The 21,773-nt window shown below is 48.2% G+C and overlaps 6 protein-coding genes across 6 annotated transcripts; 3 read left to right on the forward strand and 3 right to left on the reverse strand.

Annotated features, from left to right (window-relative positions):
* Window positions 1–5,176: 5,176 nt before the first annotated feature.
* On the forward strand, window positions 5,177–7,531 carry F5Y00DRAFT_266303 (glutaminase GtaA; the record flags this gene model as incomplete). Its single annotated transcript, XM_048011923.1, has 6 exons — window positions 5,177–5,370; window positions 5,427–5,722; window positions 5,779–5,942; window positions 6,005–6,111; window positions 6,169–6,340; window positions 6,392–7,531. 6 exons carry the CDS (start codon window positions 5,177–5,179, stop codon window positions 7,529–7,531), a joined length of 2,073 nt encoding a protein of 690 aa, XP_047860603.1.
* Window positions 7,532–8,992: 1,461 nt separating this feature from the next.
* Window positions 8,993–12,102, reverse strand: F5Y00DRAFT_188791 (Neutral/alkaline nonlysosomal ceramidase). Its single transcript, XM_048005128.1, has 3 exons — window positions 11,475–12,102; window positions 9,911–11,407; window positions 8,993–9,682 (listed from the first exon to the last, which is right to left on the reverse strand). The coding sequence occupies exons 1-3, from the start codon at window positions 11,753–11,755 to the stop codon at window positions 9,109–9,111; spliced, it is 2,352 nt and encodes a 783-aa protein (XP_047860604.1). The 5' UTR covers window positions 11,756–12,102; the 3' UTR covers window positions 8,993–9,108.
* A 29-nt stretch (window positions 12,103–12,131) lies between these two features.
* On the forward strand, window positions 12,132–13,298 carry F5Y00DRAFT_248127 (Pre-mRNA-splicing factor SPF27). The gene is made up of 2 exons (XM_048009389.1): window positions 12,132–12,460; window positions 12,555–13,298. The coding sequence occupies exons 1-2, from the start codon at window positions 12,418–12,420 to the stop codon at window positions 13,133–13,135; spliced, it is 624 nt and encodes a 207-aa protein (XP_047860605.1). The 5' UTR covers window positions 12,132–12,417; the 3' UTR covers window positions 13,136–13,298.
* Window positions 13,299–13,373: 75 nt separating this feature from the next.
* F5Y00DRAFT_188815 (camp-dependent protein kinase regulatory subunit) lies at window positions 13,374–15,247 on the reverse strand. The gene is made up of 2 exons (XM_048005129.1): window positions 14,256–15,247; window positions 13,374–14,204 (listed from the first exon to the last, which is right to left on the reverse strand). Exons 1-2 carry the CDS (start codon window positions 14,952–14,954, stop codon window positions 13,500–13,502), a joined length of 1,404 nt encoding a protein of 467 aa, XP_047860606.1. The 5' UTR covers window positions 14,955–15,247; the 3' UTR covers window positions 13,374–13,499.
* A 2,496-nt stretch (window positions 15,248–17,743) lies between these two features.
* Window positions 17,744–19,737, reverse strand: F5Y00DRAFT_188873 (ethanolamine-phosphate cytidylyltransferase). The gene is made up of 3 exons (XM_048005130.1): window positions 19,214–19,737; window positions 18,376–19,144; window positions 17,744–18,302 (listed from the first exon to the last, which is right to left on the reverse strand). The coding sequence occupies exons 1-3, from the start codon at window positions 19,426–19,428 to the stop codon at window positions 17,946–17,948; spliced, it is 1,341 nt and encodes a 446-aa protein (XP_047860607.1). The 5' UTR covers window positions 19,429–19,737; the 3' UTR covers window positions 17,744–17,945.
* Window positions 19,738–19,768: 31 nt separating this feature from the next.
* F5Y00DRAFT_248139 (phytanoyl-CoA dioxygenase) lies at window positions 19,769–21,005 on the forward strand. The gene has a single exon (XM_048009390.1). The coding sequence runs from the start codon at window positions 19,878–19,880 to the stop codon at window positions 20,865–20,867; it is 990 nt and encodes a 329-aa protein (XP_047860608.1). The 5' UTR covers window positions 19,769–19,877; the 3' UTR covers window positions 20,868–21,005.
* The last annotated feature ends 768 nt before the right edge of the window (window positions 21,006–21,773 follow it).

A 21,773-nucleotide genomic window follows, 5' to 3' on the forward strand; every position in this document is an offset into this window, starting at 1 on the left:
ATATATGTACATAGGTAGGATGAGGATCAGTTAACGTTCGTATTGGAAGCACGTATTATTTTTATGCACCTCTTCGTACCTACCTACCTAGCGTACATCTAAAATATACGCCAATAGGAAGCAATAGAAAACGTGCTTACCTTATATTTAGTACGTACCTACAAGTTATAGAGGATGTACCTGCCCCCGACATCTCAACCGTATCTAAACTCCGGACAGCCGCTAAGCTTCAAGCTTCAATCTTCACTTCAACACAATATCAACCAACTGTCTCGAACAACTCTCCAGGTCGAGTACAACAACGTCTCCGCGAAATTTAAAATAAAGGATCCTGTTATCCCTCTCGATAATTGTTACCTGCAACGGCATTAATTTGCTTCATGCATCCTTACGTTCTCCTACATCAGCCAAGCAAAGCCACCCCGTATTTCTCTCTATGGACATCATCTAAAACTTGATGGCGCGGTAACCTAATGCGCACAAGCAAGCCACCCGTCGTCACTGTGTAGCGCGACAAAGCCGCATTTATCATTTTAATATCTACTGCTTCAACTTTATCTAGTATGTAGCCTCCTCGTCCGTATCTTATTCGTGCATTCGCATCTTGATCATCTCTGATTTATACGTTCCTTGTTAATCGACCGCCTCTTACCGCAAGTCCTCCTCGATGAGTCGGGATACTGGATAATGCCGCAACGATAAAGCTCAGCTCCATGTCGGACTGCCTTGGTGGTACGTTGCATCTCGACACGACGAGGCTTTCGATATTGAACTAGGTAGCCATAATTCGAAGTGGAGTCATCACGCTCACTCAACCATGCTCGTAGTCGGGCAGTCGACAATATACACGCCGGTGCCGGGGAATTTTAACGGGGCTTATTTAGCTTGATCTACGACAATGGCGTATCACAGATCCTCGGAGAATATCAACCCCTGAATCTGCTTTTCCCGCTCAGTAATAACTATATGCGATTCAATTATTAGGCTCACCGCTATTGAGCACTAGGGCGCCCTTGAAGCACCACGGTAACCAGGCGTATGGCGGACTGGTGCGTATCGATTCATCGATTCAGCCCGACATGTGAAAGCTTAACCGATAAAATTATTACTATCCAGGGCACATATCCCTACTGCTAGGCATAATCCCACTTGGACCCATCTCGAATGGTAAATGCTCGCGGGGGGGGTTCATATGTCAGATGTTCTAGCCGACATAGAAGATGTTATGATGCTTCCTCTTCGCCCTTGAAATTTGCTGGAGCACCGGCGGCACGAATATTTTCCGGCAGCAAGGTCAAAAGCATGGCCCGTGGATGCGAGAAGATGCTACATGGCCCCCACTGTCGGTTCAGATTCAATGCAATGCAATGTAGGTACGACGCATTGCTGCTGACTTCGTTTGGCGGCTTCTGCGCAACATCAGAGACATTACACTGCAATTACGACGCTCGCTAGCCAGTAAAATATCAAGCATCCTACATCCATTTCAGTCGTTTGCTACCGTCTTATCTTATTTCAGAAACCCGAAGCCCGATAACCAATAATCCTAAAAATAAGCTCTCAGCATTAAAATTAGCGACGCCAGTTGACTTGAAGTAAACTTCTTACATCCGTCATCTAAATGAGGATTTGGAGCGTTGTTGGCAGAAATACCACCCTATTCCTTACTAGTTACCTATTAGTCATGTGAACATTAAATCCAGTGTTCTTATAAGACATCACTATATTTTGTACACCAATATGTCGACATTCTACTACCCCGACGCGAAATATCCTAATACGGCAGGTCCTCAGAGGACATATGGGCACCGTCTCTAGCTCGTAAGTTTAGCACGGAATTCATGGTTGACATCTCTTGGCTGCAACCGCCCAGAACCTCCTATTCGGACAAAAGGCTAGCCCTAAGAAGAAATATGAGGCTAGAGCCTTTTAAGGGCCGTCGCATGCACCGTTTACGACCTCAAGCTGGTTCGTCAAAGTGGACTGGCAACGTTCCTGTCCCGCCATAAAGCAAGATGGATGGGCGTTGGTTAGGCATACGGTAATGACTTCATATCTTCAGGTGTAATACCCGCCCATACATGATGGGCCACGCCTTGCTGACAGCTCGGCCTTGGAAGGTAACCACGAGGCCAGCTAGAAGGCAGAGAAATTTATAAGAATCCCTAGCATCGGACCTTGTTCCTCTGTATGATTAGATTGCGGGGTAGCACGGCATATAGTAGTAGCTCCCCATGGGAAGGCTTACCGACAGTTGGGGCCATTCCGTCATCCCGAGGCCACTTGGGCGGCTGGACCTTGTGTGGCACACTCTATCCATGAAGGCGGCATCTAATCGGCGCAATTTACGCGGAATACTAACATATATCGTGAAACTAGTCAGAGGGACCAGGAAGAGGGATTGTGAAAAGGCTTGGACGCGCGGCGCCAATGCAACGCTAAGATCCCATGATCTTCGTTTAAAAACGCTCTGTTTTACTCCTCATGTGCGATATCTAGTCGACCTAGTCGACCCAGTCCGGAAGTTATCGACGCTTTCCCCGGATTGTCGTGAGCTGGAGAAGTCCCCGATCCTGGCGGAAAACTTGGCACAGGTGAGAATAAGACTGTTAAATCCTTGACACGTGAGGCCGTTGGCCGTTGGGGTGATGGTCACAATCTCGCGCCCCGCGCTGCCCCTCCCCCTCGGACCCGGCGACCACTACGTTACCGCCGGGTACTCAATTCAACCAAAATTTACTCCTAGGTTCTACTCCTAGGTGTATGTGTTGTCAGCGCATTCTATTAGTACGGCATAGAACTTGTATGACTCAGACTATGGAGTGCTATAAGTTGCCGTGTCACATATTACCTTACATTTGAACACTGAGCACCTATACATTAGGACTGTGTGTGTATTGTATTATCATTAACTAACCCTTAACTACGATTCTATGAACGAAATCTATGGTAATGCTAAAGAAGACATTAGGTATTAGAGCTCTACTCTTCTTTGTCTCAGTTGTCGATCCCCCACACATCAGCTGGGTTGGGGTTTATACAGGGTTCACCAGAACAATAAACCGTTGAAATCGATTTATTTTAGTGCTTGACATTTGAACAACTGCACAACTACACAACTACACCGACTATTGGACTCCTTCCCTCTGCGGAATACAATAGTATCGGACTAGCCAACCAAGATTCATGTAAGGGACTACCAAGCCTCAAATGACAGCAGAGACCGTGCAGACGCATGACACGAGATCTCGAAAGCCAATTACGGGGAAGATACAACACGGTATACAGATGAGAATTTAGCACTGTCCAACGCCAAGCTTGATTCCCCAGAATCGGGGGCTACCATAATGCCGCCTAGAAAGGCTTGGAAGCCGGGAACAGCGGGAGCTACTTTGCGTCCGTCTATATACATAGACCAGCTGCGAAGCGGCGCGGCCTAATGGCCCGAATCTAAAGCCTCTAAGCTACCGAGGCCCCCAAGCTTCGTGAAAGTGCCGGCCACAATGCCAATATACACATGTGAGCTTATTCCCCCGGGAACATGCAGGCATGCCATGAGAAAGAAAATTTTTTCAGGGCTGTGACTATCACAGAGTAAGTACTAGAGAGCAGCAATATGCATACTGTTCCTTGGCGAAGTAGACCAGGAATAGACCCTAAATGACAGGTTGACTTTGACTTTAGAGAAATAGTCTATCCCTTCAAATAACTCTAGCTCGATTCGTTATGCGCTGTGTCTCGAATAGGCAATAGTGTTAAAGGGCGGCGAAATTTACTAGGGGTCTAATAGAGCTCCAGAGCTATATATGCTGCTCTAGCATTAATGAGCTTTTCCGGACCTGCATTATGACAGCGTGGTAGCTTGACGTGGCGGCGTAACACGCGCTTATCTTATTCACAGCCGGGGAAAATAAACACGTCCTAAGATTGTTGTTTTCGTTCTCAAACACAAGCAAATACGGGTTCGCGGCGGCTGGCTGCGGTACCTGAACCCGCAGGTAAGAATGTTCGACATCGAATCTGTTATGACTATCACTGTGTACAGGTGAATCTACGAGTGATACAAAATATCAAGATCAGAAACAGCGGCTCTAGACGGCTGAGCGCCTCGATTCAATAATACCTAGGTAGGTAGTGTAGGTTACTGCATCATAACAACGTGCCCGTTCCCTCTGGTATTTTTCAAACGGGCCGCAGATCTCCTTCCTCTTCCGGGTGAGACCTATGGCCCTACCGGCACATTCCGGTCTTGTTCAATGACCAGGTAAACGACCAGGTAAACAACGCTCTCCACAGTTACCTAAACCCCATTCCATGGAAGGTGGATTGCCCGGTATCCGTCATAACTCCCTGAGCTCTTAGCTAAGTCTATACGGATTGTACATACATAGTAAGTCTATGATGGTGCTAACGATCCTCATTTCGCACGCGGTCTCTTTAATTCCAACAAAGCTGATTCCTGTTTACCGCGTGCTAACTAGCTGTCCTTTGTTTTAGATCTTGGACTTACTGGCTTGTGACCCACCGAGCAGTCCCTTGATGCCATTGCTACCATAAACTAATATGTCATCACAAAGGCCCGAAGCACCACAGCTTCACGAAGCTCCTCGAGCACGTCTTGAAAAATGATAACTGGCTTCGTTTATAGGTATACCATGACTATGTAGTTGTATATGAGGTAGGCCAAGATTGAATAGAGCTGGAATACGCCCCAGCCTAGGTGGTGACCTGATCATGCATGGTAGCATATACTCGGTCTCATGACTACTTTCTTTTCTCTCTATCCCTAGCCTTTGCTTAATGTCCCCCCTCAGTTCCCTGTCCGCGTTGTACTTCCACACATCTGCGAAACCTTCCTTATTTGTCCACCCATCTGATCCTGCTAGCTTGGACGCCTCCAGATCCTAGATTGGCCTGCATATCTCGTACGGAGATAAGTGGTTTGTGATCTTATTCAAATATCAACCTTCGTTCCCAACTTCGAGCACAGCTTTTGTATCTCCCCTTCTAAGTTTATCACATCAACATACCTTAACAGGTTCGACTGCTCTCTCTTTAGGCTCCCGAAACGTCGGACCTTGCCCATCATCCCTTACAACCCCCCAATCCAAACCTTTTCAGGTTTTCCAGGTTTTCGTGCCTTGGGTTATCTACTCATTACACTTCAACATCCGTGATGGGACTTAGAAGCGTGCTGGCCGGGGTGGCTTTCCTCGGTAGCTTAGCTGATGCCGCGTCAAGCTTTAGTCCTGCAAGGCCTCCTGCAATTCCTCTGGCTGTCAAGTCGCCATATCTCAACTCGTGGTTAAATGTTGGTAGCGACGGTGGGAACGGAGGTTATCTTGCCGGTGAATGGCCAAAGTTTTGGAAGTATGCTTCCCCTTCCCGTCGATTTCCCTCTTGTTCATAAGCTAACTCTTACACAGTCAACAGAACACTGGCTGGGCGGGATTCATCCGCGTAGATGGAAAATCATACAACTGGCTAGGCGCACCACCTGGCGCAGATGTGGTGGACCAGACTGAGTTCTCTTACACGTCGACACGAAGCACGTTTGTGATGAACGTAGGCGACAAGGTTGAGATGAATATTACGTTCTTGTCGCCTGTAACGCCCTCCGATCTGAAACGGCAATCTCTAGTATTCTCTTACCTCGACGTTGGTGTTCACTCGCTAGACGGCGCCAGCCATGATGTTCAGCTGTATGCAGACGTCTCAGCTGGTAAGTTAGGCAATCCTATTTTCGTGACTGGCATATTTACTCACTAATCCTCGTAGAATGGGCTTCTGGTGACCTTAATGCCGTTATCGAGTGGGACTACCAATCTGCCGACGGAGTTGCGTACCATCAGTTCGAGCGTCAGGACCAGGCGGCGATTTCAGAGACTAACCAGCAAGCAAACTGGGGCACTTGGTTCTGGTCCACCAAAGACGCGGATAACGTGAGTGAAGAGAAGCCCACTCATATAGCCTAACGCTGAGCAGGACTGATATAATCTCATAGCTCTCGTGGCAAATCGGTGCCGACACTGACGTGAGAGGCGCTTTTCTCAACAATGGCGTTCTTCCTAATACTAAAGACACCAACTTCCGAGCTGTACAAGATAACTGGTACGTCATGATGGGTATTGTTTTCCTACCTCGCTCGGATACTAATCCTTTTTGTAGGCCGGTCTTCGGTTTCTCTAGCGACCTTGGTTCCGTCGGGTCGTCTACCGTTTCAACCTTGTATACGCTTGGTATGACACAGGACGGCGCAATCAACCTCCTAGGCGAAGGCAGCGACCTCACCACTTACCCTGCACTATGGCAGAGCTATTTTAACTCGGCTGTTGACGCTGTTAGTTTTTCTAATGATGTAAAATATAAATATCCGATCTAACAGTTGCAGGTGACCTTTTTCTACAACGACTACGACGAGGTTTCGAAGCTATCTACGGACTTGGATAATAAAATAGCCTCGGACTCGTTAGCTGCTGCAGGCCAGAACTACTTGACCTTGACGAGCCTTAGTGTCAGACAAACGTTCGGTGCCTTGCAGTTTACAGGCACCGACTCCGACCCTCTAGTGTTCCTCAAGGAGATCAGCTCAAACAGCGATATCCAGACCGTAGATGTCATCTTCCCCGCCATTCCGCTGATCCTATATACTAACCCCTCCCTCCTCGACTACCTGCTCAAGCCGTTATTCCTCAATCAGGAGAGCGGCCACTATCCTAACACTAACGCTATCCACGACCTTGGAACTTTCCCCGTTGCTAAGGGCTACCCTAACGGTGATGATGAGCTCATGCCGCTGGAAGAGTGCGGTAACATGATAATCATGGTGCTCGCGTACGCGCAACGCACCAACGATAACGATTACCTTACCCAGCACTACCCCATTCTGAAGCAATGGGCGGGTTACCTCGTAGACGAGGCCTTGATCCCCGCGGACCAAATTTCAACGGATGACTTCGCAGGCTCTCTAGCTAACCAGACGAACCTGGGACTCAAAGGAATTATTGGTCTGAAGGCTATGGCCGAGATTTCCGAACGTACGGGCAACGATGATGACGCCAAGTCGTTCGACGACACAGCGAAGTCGTACATCGAGCAGTGGCAGGGATTTGGACTGAACACGGCAGCGGACCCGCCCCATGCTACACTGAGCTATGGAGACGACGACTCCCACGGGTTACTCTACAACTTGTACGCCAACTCACTGCTGGGATTTGGAGATTTCGTGCCGAAGTCTGTGTATGACATACAATCAGACTTCTACCCGACGGTAGCGCTCGAATACGGTGTACCGCTCGACACGCGCCACACGTACACAAAAACGGACTGGATGTTATGGGCTGCAGCTATCTCTAGTGAGGAGACCCGCGATACCTTCATCCGTCTCATAGCTGGCTGGATTGATATCACACCTACGAACAAGCCGCTCACCGATCTTTACGACGCTGCTACCGGCGATTACCCCGGCGGCCTTCAGTTCACGGCGCGACCCGTGGCCGGTGGCCACTTTGCACTGCTAGCTCTGCCGTAGCCAAAGCATGCGGTATAAAAAGGAGATATATTAAAAAAAAAATTTCGCGACCGCCTAATATTTGGGCATATTTCCGATGTTTTATGGCGAGGCAGAGAGATCGGACTTAAAATTCAACCATTTATTCACTATATCAATTCCTGTCCCGTGCCTCTCCTATCCTCCCGCTTCGCAACCTTCGCTCCTCTCACACGCATATATTATCTTCAACTGTTCGGAAGTGCGTGGCTATCCGGCTTCGTCCTTCAGTTCTGTCCTGTTCTGTTCTGTTCATACGTTATGATACCCAAAGGTCCGCCCCCTAAGTTACGGGAGCGATCCAAGCTACGCGCGTATATCTCAGACGTGCCGGGACGAGACAAAATAGGGGATGCAGGAGACAAGAGACAACAAAATTTCCCGCGTCACCGGTTTCAAGGGGCAATACCTTTGAGATCTGCGTATTCCAATCGTTCCGCCGGAAGGATGCTAATGAAATGGAGATAAGGGCAAGCAAGGACACCGGGAATACTGGGACTGATTTTACTTCACCACTGAACATTTTCCCAAGCAAAGCATGCATGGACGAGCATATACAGTGCATATTCATATCTTCAAAGCGACGGTGTTAGGAACCCGGGCTACATATTTTTTCCGCAATATGAGGTCTTTATTGAATCTTGTCTTACATTGACTACGTAAACTCATTGGCATCTTCATAGGATTACACAGTATACAAGACGTAGACAAATCACTTAGACCTCTAAGCTATGAAGAGAGATTCATCTAAGCCCTGGAATGTAAAAAGGGTCACAAATCTCCGGTTCCTGGTCTAGAACAACTTATTTCCCGAGCATACAGTGATGAGAGGTGATTAGACAATGACTTAGCGTAATGTTGTAGATCAGGTACGAACGACGTAAGGGAGTGTGGATATTGATTGCGAATGTACATATGTGTATGTTATGTAGGTACAAAACGGCAAAGAAGGAAAAGGGGTAAGGATAAACCCAGCAGAATACGAGATGATATTCCCGTGGGGTTGGCAAGGTACAACATTGAAATCATGCACGAACGGATCATATCACATATCATCGAATCTGACGTGCCAAACAAACACATCATCATCATCACTAAACCAAGGTCATGTTATTCTTTTATTTCCATCCAGAAAAAAGTCACGAATCAGACCAGCCGTCACGTACATACACAGAACAATCTCCAATTTACCCCTGCGCTAATAACCGCTAAACCATCTAATTCTCCAGATCCAGGGGATAGGGAATTCCCCCCTTTCCACTTTCCATGTGTTTCCCTGCATTACATTGTATTAAGTTTCCTTTCCTCGTGTCTCGAAAACCCCTAACGCGCCGCTGACGGCACTATGCATCGCCGACGTAACACTCCGAGCTTTATGGTAGTACATTCATCCTATTATGTACTTAGGTATGCATGGAGTCCCCGCCGTAAGATGTGATATCATGTACAAATAAAATAGCGTAAGCAAACAAGCAAAGCGCTACGACCCGGAGCACCGGGCGGAACCACTTCATTGGATCGCCCCACAGGTTCTCCATCGGCCCATCATCGATCATTGATCATTGATCATCAACGAGTTCGAACTCACCACTTACACCCTCAAACTCCGTGATCTGCCCCGCCAAGCTCTTGGCGTCTCCATAATACCGGATCCGATAGCGTCCCGGCTCCGCCCACGGGTCCGCCGTTTCCCAGGTTATTTCAACCTCGCTGGTGCCCAGTAGCTCGCTGGTGCGGCGCCACCGGAACACTAGGTGCCAATCGCTGTCGTCACGGACCGTTTTCCATACTCCATCGATGAGCTTCTCAACGACGGCATAATTCCGCTCGAGGCGGAGATTATTCCTTGGATTGGCACCAACGAATTTCGTAGTTACTCGTACGCCTTTTTGGTATTTCTCTTCTACGTCTTGCTTAACATCGCCAAAACTTCTAAAGAGAGGCGGGGAATCTTGAATGACATGAGGGATGAAGCTAAGACTACGATTGCTGTTATCCGGTGGTTCTGGCCCTCTAGGTGGCCGGCTGTTAGCCGACGAGCTCAAGGACGGTATCCAGGACAGAGTGACGTTGATGTAGGCCGCCAAGGTGTGCGGCCCGTACAGTGTACTAGCACCCTCGTATCGTTGAATCCTGTTTTTGAACGTAAGCTTTGCTGAATCCTTCATGAAATGCTATGCATCGCACTAAAGTTAAACTGGGGAGGTCTACAAGGATAAATCTCGATGATGCGTGATACGAAAGACGATGAATCTCCACGTAGATATCAGGATTGTGGTGGTGTAAACGACCTCCAACACGAAAACCCACAAGAAATAAGTAATAAATAGCTGCATGAAAAGAAACAAGAATTATACTTACCCATACTCTTCCTCCGTAGTGATATAATGTGTGTAGCTATTTGCAGGCCCACCGAGAACAATGACAGGGGAAACTGATGAAGTCTCATCTGCGAATAGTGCTGTGATCTCGTTGCTAACTGCGTTTTTCCAGCGCCGTCCAGCCATGGTTGTTGCTTCGCCGGGACTAACAATAATTACCAACTGGCCAACGCGGAAGACTTGTACATCAACAACATTTGGAGTCCATTGATACGGGCTGGACACCTCGCCAACATCGAGTAGGATGGGCTTTGGGGCGTGACATGCGATTTGTTCCTCTGTTGGATTCTTTAGCATGCCGCCTACGACACGCCATACCGGAGAGGTATTCGAATCATTATTGTTATGTTGAGTGAAGTCGAAAACACCAGGTCCATCAGAGGTACCAGCCGCAAATGAATAACCTAATGCCGCAGGACATGTTTCGACTTCCGTTCCGTTGGATAATTGGAACCGATGATTCGACATGTTGTGAAATGTGTGGAAGGACTTTACCCATCCCCCGCGTACCGGATTCGGTTCCTGGTTGAGTTGATGGTAAAGTTTCTTTGCGGGTTCAAATTGGCGTTTGCCAACCTCGAAACATGAAGATGTGCCTTCGTCGTCGACCGTGAAAAAGGGACCTCGAGCATGACAATGTTGAGATCTACCATCGCTGCAAGTGCTATTCTCGAAACTGCACATTTGTCCTGAACCATCTTCACACCACGCTCCAAGAACATTGGGACTGGTATCACCAACACTTGCTTGCGAAAAACCAGCAACAAAACCCTCTGCTGCAGTTTCTTCACCAATAACGCTCTTTTCAAACAAATATGCCGCCACTCCTTTGTTATCACCTGATATCAAAGTGTTGTTTCCAAGCACTGAGGTACCATGCGTAGGGAACCAAGTAAGCACGCCAATATTTTTGCCATCCGAAGCTCGTTGGAATTTAACCATAGTAAGGTCCTTCTCTACGGATCCATCATCTTCGGAACTAATATTATATCTTGCACGTTCTTCTTCCGGATTTGCGAGATAGGCAAAAAGACTCCTGTTGATATTGGCCCGGAATACTTTAGTAGATCCAACACTGAGTTGTCCCGGGGCAAGGCTTTCGTGCGCACGACGAATGGATAGGAGAGCGCCATCGACTATAGCCCGATAACTCTGCTGGTCAAATCCCTTGCTTGTGATCTGAGGTAACAGGTAGTTGAGCCAAGCACCAGGGCCTGAATGCGAATGGGTGCCCGTCACAGCCAGATTGTGATGCCCATAGTTTTCATATTCAGGCCCAAGCTCATTCAATCCCGACAAGATACCATATCGGACAGCCGTATCGCCGGACTGGGTGTCAAGGACGAGGTATAAGAATCTATCGGAGGGATTGACAGGGTCGGCTACAATAAATGCTCGCGAATGGAGTCGTTGTCGCAAACCGGTTCCGATTTGGTGCGGGTCGGCATATCCCATTAAGTTAATCTCGACGCAAGGCCTAGCATCCATGAAATATAATATAAGCATATCACTAATAATAGCTTCGGGCTTATATAAGTGCTCACCCAGTTATATCAGCCTTTCCAACTCCAATAAGGTATTCATCGTCTCTACCATACGACTCTCCCTCCCAGCTCTCCCCCGAGTAAGACGGCCATAGCTTAATACCCTGCGTCAGGCGTTCCGACGGGAGACACGCGATCAGAAACAATATCGCAAACGGTAGGAATATTAGAAGTAATCTAGGTATTCGACTATTCCGAGCATCGCTGTCGTGATCTTGTCGGAATCTCGAGAGTAAGGGAGAGTCATCCCCATCTTTCTCGCTTTCTTGGCCCCGTGGCATATTGGCTCTCTTATTCTACTATATAACAACGGTCTCAAGCGCCTGGGAGCTGATTATTCGGGTACGATGGGAAATGCCCAGTATTTCTAGCCGGGACGGGCTGCCCAAGGACCAGCGAACGAGTCATTCAGCACAGCAACCGGAGGAGCTGAAGTGAGGGTTGTGTGTATAACTAAGTGCTATAACGGGACCATTCCCAAGGGTATTGTCCTGAATACTTGGAGTCTTGGACGTAAATAATATATAGTTAAATAATATATCATTCGAGTTTAACTTAACAAACCTAATCCGAGTTAAATGATGTCTTCTTTGAAACCCCATCGCGAAGGCGCACCTGCCTATGTAGGTTCTATATAGGTTCTACATACATAGGTACGGATTACATACGGTGATACATACGGCAAGTATATACGTCATTAGCACTTCGACCCCTGCCGCGAAACCCCACCCTAAACAATTCGGGGACCACATTGCGACCGTTTCCGCCTCAGCCCGTTCCCGCTGCGCTAAACGTAAAACAGCTGCTGACACCTGCACATCTCGATAACGATATCGATATCAAAATTCCCGTTCGCGGTCGCGATCGCCTTCTCCTACGTCTTAATTCGCGGTTATTCAATTAGTTAGCCCATTAGTAACTCCAAGAGCTCGACATATCCACCATGTCCTCCTCCATCCGCACCACGGTCCACGAGTCTCTCCCTTGTAAGCTTCCCAGTTCCTCTTACACGATGGCTATCACCCAATACCTACTTAGGTACCTACCTTCATATACATCCAAGCTAATATCATCAACTAGACGTCGACCCTGAACCCACGCCCGCCGAGCGCGCAGCCGCTGAATCTCTAATCGCCCAAGAACAGCAATCCTCCGACTCTCCATCTCCCTCCAACCTCCCCTCCCTACCCTCCCCAAAATTCTCCCCCGCCATAACTGGCGAACTCGCACGCATTGCCTCCAAGCAACCCCTACGCGCAATCGACCTAACCCGGTACGAAGCCAGCGATATTGACCCCTCTACATCCTCCGACCCCTCACACCTAGAAGCCGAGCTCTCGCGCGCCTACACCGCAGCCACATATCTATCCGGCCGACACACACATCTACAGCTTCTAGACAACTTCGGCAAGAACGCTTGGCTAGTCGGGAACTGGCAGTTGGAAGCCGAGCTGCGGGACCTAGAGCGAGAACTCGACGCCACCAAGAAGGAGATCGACGTTGTCAATATTCAACGGAAGCGCGTCCAGGATGAGGTTGGCGGCGAGCTGAAGGGGCTTGACGAGGCTTGGAGACGAGGTGTCGGTAAGGTGCTCGAGACTGAGATTGCTACCGAAGGATTAAGACAGCAGGTTTTGGAAAGGCAAAGAGGTAGTGCGTGAAATTATTGCTAGATTGAATATTATATGGAAGAAAAGAAGAAAAGAAGACGAGGAAATGGTCCCGAGTATGCGGGCTGGGAGACGGCGTTACGGTTGAAATTAGAGGGAACATGGTACCAACTCATAATTCATAACAGAATCACGATACCAGCTTAAGTCCTGTATGGAACAAGTTCAAATAGGTAGAATGCCCCTGCTGCGGTATCAATAGCTATCACAAGTCCTATTTAATACGGAAAACGAGGGTAATTCCGAGAACGCCTCCTCAAAAAATGAATGCTGCCATCCGTCGTCTAAATTACCCCCCTTTCCTAGAGTGTCATGTCTAATTCTCACTGCCTATACATTGGAAATGCGCAGTTAATTAAATTGTAGCGTGTAGGGGGTCAACGTCTTCAACCCCCGACTTAACACCTACGTACTTGGTCCTTCTCATGATACCTTCGACAGGTCCAAGTAATCTCTGGAACGCACTTTTGCCTAGAGTCGCAACCTTCACCTCAGTAGCACTGATGACGTCCGCAGCACGGGGCTTATCGTCCAAGAGCGCAAGCTCACCGAAGAAATCACCCTTCTTGTAATGCTTCACCGGCTCCGATCCCCCGTCCTTGAAAGCGTCTGCCTCACCGTCCTCTAGGAGGAAGAATGAGGTACCGATATCCCCTTGCCTGATGATCTTGTAGCCCTTGGGAAACTTCTTGGTCTCCAGCGCATCGGCGATCTTCGACCTTTCGTAGGGCGTAAGAGAAGACAACAGCGGTACCTCCTCTAGGAAGCTTTCGTATAATCTTCTGCGCGCAAATGTAGACTCCATAAGAATCCGACGGAATGTGACGCGATCAAGCGCCCATAATGTGCAGTCAGGCTCGGCAGAAGTAACAGTGGCGGCTCTCGGCGCGTTATACATCAAGGCCAGCTCGCCAAAAGACCCCCCGGACTGTATGGTTCCTACTTTGTTGCCCATACCACCGGGACCGGGTTGGAGTGAGCCCGCGTCGTTGACATATACATCAAAAGAGCCCCTTTCGACGATATAAAAGTAGTCACCCGCATCACCTTGGGTAATAACCTATACTAACGTTAGGCTCTAACATAGGCACTAAAGGGGGGAGATGCATACTTTGATATCCTTAGCCGGAATTGGCTTTTCTTGCAGAGCGCCCAAGATCTGAGCATTTTGCTCGTCATCCAGGTGATTAAATAGGAAGTTGCCTTCGATGGCCTTCTTCAACCTCTCTAGCTGTTCGGCGGTTTTAGGGTATGATGGGGGTGTCCAGTTATCATTAACATCCGCCACTGGCTTTAGCGACTCGGCGGAAACTGAAGTGCGGCGGCCAAAGTTGTACTGGGCTGGGTAACTATCAGGATTTGGTGGCGTTCTGAACGCGGATGGAGGACCATCTAGCGACCCGTCCAAGGAGCCACCAAAGGGACCGCGGAAAGAAGCGCTAGGTATGGGGGTCACGAATGTACTAGGCCTTAATGACGGAGTTGTGGGCGAAGTGATGGTGTCGTTCTCGTCCTCCTCAACTACATTTAATAAACCTGGTGGTGTGCTTCTACCAGACTCGGATTTGGATCCATCGTTATTGAAAGGGTTAGAGTTTGCCGCGAAAGGGCTCGTGAATGCTGTTCCTGACATGGCGCTAGTTCTACAGAGTGATGAAGAGCCTCGGGTTCTAAGATAGGTAGCGCGTTCGTCGGCGAGACGACGAAGAAAATAGTCGGAGCAAAATTGTAGGATATCGGGTGGGTTCTTCAGCCGGACTTGATTTTCAAGAATTCCTATCTCATTTTGATAAGCAACAGGCAGAGACATGGCGTATAAGGCAGCAAAAGCAAAACTAAGGCAATCAATGAAAGCCTCGAGGACTCGATAGCTGAGATATATGGTCGAGGGTATAGGTAGATGCTTTCTGAATGAGGAACGTTCGGGCTAGTGAGTGAAAGGAAATGTCGATTGCAGTATTACCTAGGGAGCAACCTCAGAAGATATGGGTGCGATATACATACGATGTAGGATGTACGTGTTGCTGACTATTGATCTTGGTGGTTCTTAGAAATTCAAGTTGCTAGCATATCCAGCTCGGATTAGCCGACAGCTTGCTCATCAGAGGAAAAACCGGGAAATAACAAGGCGCTAAGGGGAGAGCTGTATGTAGGAGGTAGTAGGTACTACACAAGATGAGGCTATGCTCTAAAGCCCGGCGAGGATACGAATAGAAGTATGGTGGGCGCTGCGTAAGCAGGGCAATGATAGTTTCAATGATGAATGGCAGGGTGGAAAAGAAAGATAAACTCGAAAAGGTAGGTATATACGTAGGAAATTGGGAAAATTGGGAGGACAGCAGCTGGATGAACCAGGGTAATGTGAACAAGCAAGAGGTACAGGAGAATAGCTATAGATGAATGGATACCTAAGGGGAGAGGATACGGAGATGGAGATAAAGATGCAGGTACAACTACTTTACTTACTATGTAACTATTGTGAGATACGCAGTCGACACAGCCCGACAAAGCTGACTTTACTCGTGACTGCTTTTAGGTTGACAGTACTGTGGATAGTACTGCGTAAGACTTGTCCTTATCAAAGCAGCAAGCCTAGCTAGGTACAGCTCTCCAAGATGTCCGTCCGAGTGGGATGTCGTAAGGAGGAATACGGGATAAGGGAAATGAGGAGGGGTAGGAATAAGGGTCAAATCAATCAGATCCCCTTTTACTCTGAATATAGACGAGTTTGTAGCAAATAGAATAGGAATAGGAATAGTATAGATTCTGTTCCTATCAGAGGTGTTGTCAGGTTATCTGTGGCAAAAAGAGTGACGATTGAGGGGGGACGGAGTGATGCTAAGTTGCTTGGGTCTTGAAAAGAAGACGATCATGAACGGCTCTTGGTTCCTTAGCCCTTGGGAATTTGGGGGAGTGGGTCTTGTTTAGGATGCCATTCCCCAGTTAAAAGCGCAGTAAAAAGACCCCCAGCTCCTTTTTCCTTGGAGCTTCTTTGCGTTCGCTGCCTTCTTCGCGCCTTCCAGAAGGGCGCACGGACCGCTAAGAAATCCGTGTCCTACAATTAAAGGTACCTGCTGAAATCTGCAGCTTTCTATGCAGTGCCTATCGTACCTATATTGAGCGGTACATCGCTTTAACTTTAAATTTTTATTACAGCCGGATGTTGAATGATATGATGCAATAGAATTTGACAAGACGTAAGGCACTCAAGCCTGGCACTCAAGCCTTAAAACCCGAAAAGATCCGGAATTTATTGCACATACATAGGTATTCTTACTTCATTAAAAAAAGGAAAGAAAAAAAAAGAAAGAAAGAAAGCTGATTGATACTTGGCCCCTATCATGCCTGAAAGGTGTGTAACGCAGACAATGAGGTGCTTGTGAAACCTGTTGGTCTCCAAGCGGAAGGGGGTTTGATTTCTTTTGCAGTCACGTCACCTAGGCTAGGTACCCAAGGTAAGATGAATGTTCGTTGGCTCCTTCTGGAAAACCACATATCCCAGTCCAATTGGTCCAAGCTCCCCCAGCCGTAAAAAGGCGGCAAGCCCTTGACAGACCAGCAGAGTTGACAGGCGGCAGACAAGGTGCTTATTCTTACCTCGTTGACTCAAACAATATTGAACCTTATGTGCATGCATGTACATGTAATATTGATTTCTTTTTATCAAGTCCATCCATTTTTCAGGAACGGTTTGACATGATACTCTCTCACCGCTTATTCTCCTTTTCTTTTCTGACCTTCTCGGGCTTTATGCATTCAATATGACTGAGAAAAATAAGTTCATTCGTAGCCTCGAAGTCGCGATAGTTGGTTCGTCAGCACAATATTGAAGTAACCGAGTTATTTCCACCACGTCAACAGCTCAGCTAGCAAGCCACATATGACTAGGTTAGCTATATACGCCTGGAGGCCTATATGTAGGCATAATAAGATACGGTACATAGGTAGCAGCAGAACTAGATAGGCGGATAAGTAGACCAAAATTAGAATCCTATGATCACTTGCATTCTTGCGTTACCGTCTCACTTAATATTTCGCTTCTTAGTAGCCTCACGTCAGCCTTCTATCACATTTCTGTCGCTTTAACTGTGTTCATCAATTATGATAGGTAGTTATTGTCATTGATGCCTCAAGAGACCACTTGTGTATATGTAGGAGAAGTGTGCTTTTCCTAGACGTTACGGAGCCGCAAGCTTCGAGCTTATCTAGTCATGCCTGAGCCTTGGGATGCACGCTGCTTTACCTGTGGTAAATCAGTACGCGTCTTTGGGGTTTAAATGGTAAATGTGGAGTCCAGGCTGTCTAGACTAATCTTATGTTCTACATATATAGGTAGGTAGGGTTGACTTCAAGTGCCTGAAGAGAGGTAGTTAGATGTAATGACGGGGTTATTGTATTTGCATCTAACTAGAAGATGGCCTAGTAGCTAAGGTTGAGTATCCATTACCCATAAGCCCGCCGTATAATCGATGAAGGTGATAGGGACAAGACAAATAGTCCAAGAGAGAACCTTAACCTAGAATCGTGGTTACCGAGCAAATCCTATCTTGATATTCATAGTTATAATATTTCGTACGTAAAGATCGGAGTCGACAAAACGCGGCAGAATTTATTAAGTAATGATAAATAGAAGCGATTTATCCGCTCTCTTTCTGCTATGAATTGACTAAAACGATCCTATGGCTCTATTCCAGCCAGGGCTACTCAAACCATCATTAAGATACAATGCAGTACCAATTTTCTTTTTATCGATCGCTTATCTGTCGCTTGTAATGAAATCAAACAGAATTCCACTACAAACCTACGCAGCAGGGGCATACTTCTCCTCCTTACGCCGCTGTTCTTCCTCCAGTATCTCCCTCTGTCGGTGCGCAGCTTCACCTACAGCCTTCACACCCTTCTTCCGCTGCCGCTCCTCGTAGAGATCTCTGCTCCTCATGATACGCTGCACAATGGTACCCGCGTTTACGTTCTGGAACTCGTGGCTTTGAACCTCCTGGAAAATGCCCATTTCTTTCGGCACAGCATACGGGTCATACGAGAGCGGCATGAACGATGTTGGTCCGTGGTACACAGCATCAGGGGTGCCCCACGGAGAGCTCGTGAGATATGATTCGGTTGGCGAGAAGGGGGCACCGAAGATGACGGCATTGACGTACTATCGATAATTAGCGACATATTACGGAAATTATAAAAAAGGGAGAGCTGTCGAGGAAAAGGAGGTTACGTACCCGGCATTGAAGCACGCATAGACCTCGCTCATAGATGTTCATAATCGGATAGTTGACTCCCTTCCAGTAGTTAATAACCTCATCATCATGAACACCAGCAACAACGAAAACAGGCCCGTAATCGGCGCCCTTGCCACGGCGTTCGTCGACAGCTTGCTGATCATACCAGCCCTCCTTTCTCGCTAGCTTTTCTTCGGTGAGAACGACTTGGCGCAGAAACTCGATATGTCCACTAGAAAACAGATCGAATCCCCCGTCGACATAAACGACTCTCTGGCCAGGTTTCGGTCCATGTCCCCTCAGTAGCGGGCGGAACGAGCCCTTCTCATTTGTAATTTCGGTCTTGGCGGCGGTAGAGGCTGACCAGAAATACACATCCACGCCTGATTTCTTCCCAGACTCGTCGGTGGCGTACTGGCAGATTCGATTTAACATGGCGTCTCCTTCTGACTTCCTCTCAGCTTCGGTGCCGCTACCTTCATAGCCATTAAGAACCCCCTCTAGGGACTTGATAAAATGCGTCCTGGTGCATAACAACATACGACCGACGAGATCGGTGGTCGATATACTGGGGGTGCGCTTAACGACTTTGAATCGACCCGCCGCCTTAACGAAGCGGTAGCAGTCTTCACCACTGCTATCAGACGTGATATCGTCGCCGTGCACTACGTACTTGCAGCCGAAGTGGCTTATGAAATCTAGCTGCGTAACATACGGTGCGTACGCAACGGACCGGGTAACCCAGCGACAGGCGTCCACTGCAGCGAGCCTTTTTCATGTAACTCCAGAGATCAGCAGAATGCTCTTGAAAGCGCGATCCAGGAAGAGTTATCCGTACCGTTCTCGAAGGTTCATTACCGTCGGGCCTTTATTTTCCAGGATGGCTTCGTCGGAATGCACACCGACGTATAGTTCAGTGCCGAGTTTGCGCGCCTGTAGCATAGCGCCTGCATGGCCGTGGTGGAAGAAATCCCAGCATCCGTCGACCCAGATCCGATCATCCAGGAGCTCAGGGGCTGGCGGTCCGGATAGGACCTCTTGTTCCAAACTCATGGTAAAAAAACTGTCAACGATAGAAAAAAATAGATGATTTAAAATAAAATAAGGAGTAGCTGGTTTAGGTAGGAAGCTGTGCAATTCGTACCTGTCTAAATCGACTCAAATTGCTATTTATACCTACATACCTAGGTACCTAACACACATATGTACCTCTAAAAACTTATTAAAAGGGGGTGAGGCGTTTAGGTAGTACCGTATAATAGTTATACTGTGTCTAACTTCTTGTTACGCACACTAAGTGCGACCCCTACCCCTCATCTCGGGACCATATCGATAAGAGCTCCGTAGCCAAGCTCCGTGACCCCACTACATATCGCATGCCGACATCATATGAGGTAAGTTCCCAAGGTTCAAATGTTCCAACTAATCGGTTTACCTGCAACTCCCCGCCTATCCCACATAATTCCAACTTGACCCCAAACCCTCAAAACCTCACATACATAATGTCCTCGGAAACCACTGTCTCAAACGGCGGCCTAACCCCCGATCAACTCGCCACCTTCCAGCGCGACGGGTACCTCATCATCCCTGACGCCCTCTCCCCTTCTACCGTACAAGCCCTCCTCGCCGAAACGCATAGGCTCTTAGAAGACTTCCCATTATCCTCACACCCCCTAACACGGTTTAGCACTGGCGAAAAATCCGCTCACGTCGGCGATGAGTACTTCCTAACGTCCGGCGACAAAGTGCGATTCTTCTTCGAGGAGGACGCATTCGACGCCCAGGGCAACTTAACCAAGCCCAAAGCGCGCGCTATAAACAAGATAGGGCACGCTTTAAATTCTCTCTCACCACCATTTGCGGCGCTCCTTGATCCGGCGCTGAATCCAGATTTACTGGGCGCGGGGACTAGTGGGGATAGTGTGGAAGCGGGCCGTAAGGAGAGCCATCCCGCGGCGGTTGCGCGCGCGCTGGGGTTCAGGGATCCGAGGTGTCTCCAGAGCATGGTCATTTGCAAGCAGCCGGAGATAGGGGGCGCGGTGCCGCCGCACCAAGATAGCACGTTCCTGTATACGGAACCGCCGAGCGCCGTGGGGTTCTGGTATGCGCTTGAGGACGCAACGGCCGAGAACGGGTGTCTGAGTTTCCTTCCGGGGAGTCACCGATGGGCGCCTATTCGCCAACGATTCGTGCGCGCTCAGGGTGGAGGCACCGAGTTTGCGGATAATGAGGAAGCGAAGTTTCCGCCGGGTGAGGAGTATGGGGAGAAGGGTGGGCGGAATGAGGATGGTGAGTATAAGATGGGCGAGGTTAAGGCGGGCTCGCTGGTGTTGATACATGGCAATTTGCTGCATAAAAGCGAGAAAAATCTAAGTCAGAAGGGGCGCATTATCTATACGTTCCATGTTATTGAGGGTGACAAGACGAAGTACGATGAGCGGAATTGGCTTCAACCCCCGGCGGATGGGTTTACACGGCTGTATAGGGACTAATCCGACTAGGAGTACTTTGTAATGAGTAGCTTACATGGGGCCAAGGGTCCTGGGTTGGTTTTGGAGTGTATTGGTTATGTAGGTCATTAAGTAGGCAAGCCGGTCAATGTATTAAATCAACCACTTGATCCTGTAAGGGGATAGACAAATTTCTTCAAAGATGTTCCGACGGCTCTGAGGTCGGAATTTCCCGTTCTCCAGCTGTCCGAATAGGGCCATGGCAGCGTTCCAAAGGAGGAAACATAGTAGATTTCCTTGTCATGGAGCACCTCCTATACGAACCCGGGATATCCAGAGTACAAGGAGGCTAGCGGCAACGCCGCGGCTCCCTTAATTGTCTAATTCCTGGCATTCTCTCTGTCCATAAGCGCTGCGGTATAAGGGGCTAGAGAACATTGAGGCTCTGATCAACATCGAAATATAAGATGTCCTTCCTGGGAAGCAACCACGCTGCGTCGACCAGGGCTTATGAACCGCGGTTGTTCTGATATACTCGCGAGACGTGGTAGTATACGGCTACATTAAAAGACTCGTGACGGACACTAATGGCCGAGGGTGTTGTGGATTTACGCCAGTACATGAATCCGCTTTTATCGACGCTCCTGACACGGAATAGCCTTGGTGGGAAACTGTTAAGACATGCGTTCAAGATAGCACGTCGCATGTTATATAAGAGCTTGCTACCTGATTTAGATGAGCCGTATGGAACTCATCTTCCCCAGATATGGCTATACATAGCTTCATAGATAGATCTAAGCTTAAAGACGCATTTGCTAGGACTCAGGTCACCTTTACCTCACTATAAATACTATCTACTGTGTCTTTTCACAATTGATAATAATATCTTGCATTTCACATCTATGTAGCAAACCAAGTTACATGTGCCATGAACATCGCCTTTTCTTC

The sequence above is a fragment of the Daldinia vernicosa genome (genome assembly GCF_022497035.1).
Source record: "Daldinia vernicosa strain CBS 139.73 unplaced genomic scaffold F5Y00scaffold_69, whole genome shotgun sequence".
In the NCBI taxonomy this organism is placed as follows: domain Eukaryota; kingdom Fungi; phylum Ascomycota; class Sordariomycetes; order Xylariales; family Hypoxylaceae; genus Daldinia; species Daldinia vernicosa.

Coding starts and splice junctions, on each gene's coding strand:
- F5Y00DRAFT_248127 (XM_048009389.1), top strand. CDS start 12,418: ATGTCCTCCTCCATCCGCACCACGGTCCACGAGTCTCTCCCTT. Junction 12,461..12,554: donor GGTCCACGAGTCTCTCCCTT/GTAAGCTTCCCA, acceptor ATCATCAACTAG/ACGTCGACCCTGAACCCACG.
- F5Y00DRAFT_188873 (XM_048005130.1), bottom strand. CDS start 19,428: ATGAGTTTGGAACAAGAGGTCCTATCCGGACCGCCAGCCCCTGAGCTC. Junction 19,145..19,213: donor GTAATGAACCTTCGAGAACG/GTACGGATAACT, acceptor TACATGAAAAAG/GCTCGCTGCAGTGGACGCCT. Junction 18,303..18,375: donor TATGCGTGCTTCAATGCCGG/GTACGTAACCTC, acceptor AATTATCGATAG/TACGTCAATGCCGTCATCTT.
- F5Y00DRAFT_248139 (XM_048009390.1), top strand. CDS start 19,878: ATGTCCTCGGAAACCACTGTCTCAAACGGCGGCCTAACCCCCGATCAA.
- F5Y00DRAFT_188815 (XM_048005129.1), bottom strand. CDS start 14,954: ATGTCTCTGCCTGTTGCTTATCAAAATGAGATAGGAATTCTTGAAAAT. Junction 14,205..14,255: donor TTCCGGCTAAGGATATCAAA/GTATGCATCTCC, acceptor ACGTTAGTATAG/GTTATTACCCAAGGTGATGC.
- F5Y00DRAFT_188791 (XM_048005128.1), bottom strand. CDS start 11,755: ATGCCACGGGGCCAAGAAAGCGAGAAAGATGGGGATGACTCTCCCTTA. Junction 11,408..11,474: donor GGAAAGGCTGATATAACTGG/GTGAGCACTTAT, acceptor CATGGATGCTAG/GCCTTGCGTCGAGATTAACT. Junction 9,683..9,910: donor ACTACGGAGGAAGAGTATGG/GTAAGTATAATT, acceptor GTTCAAAAACAG/GATTCAACGATACGAGGGTG.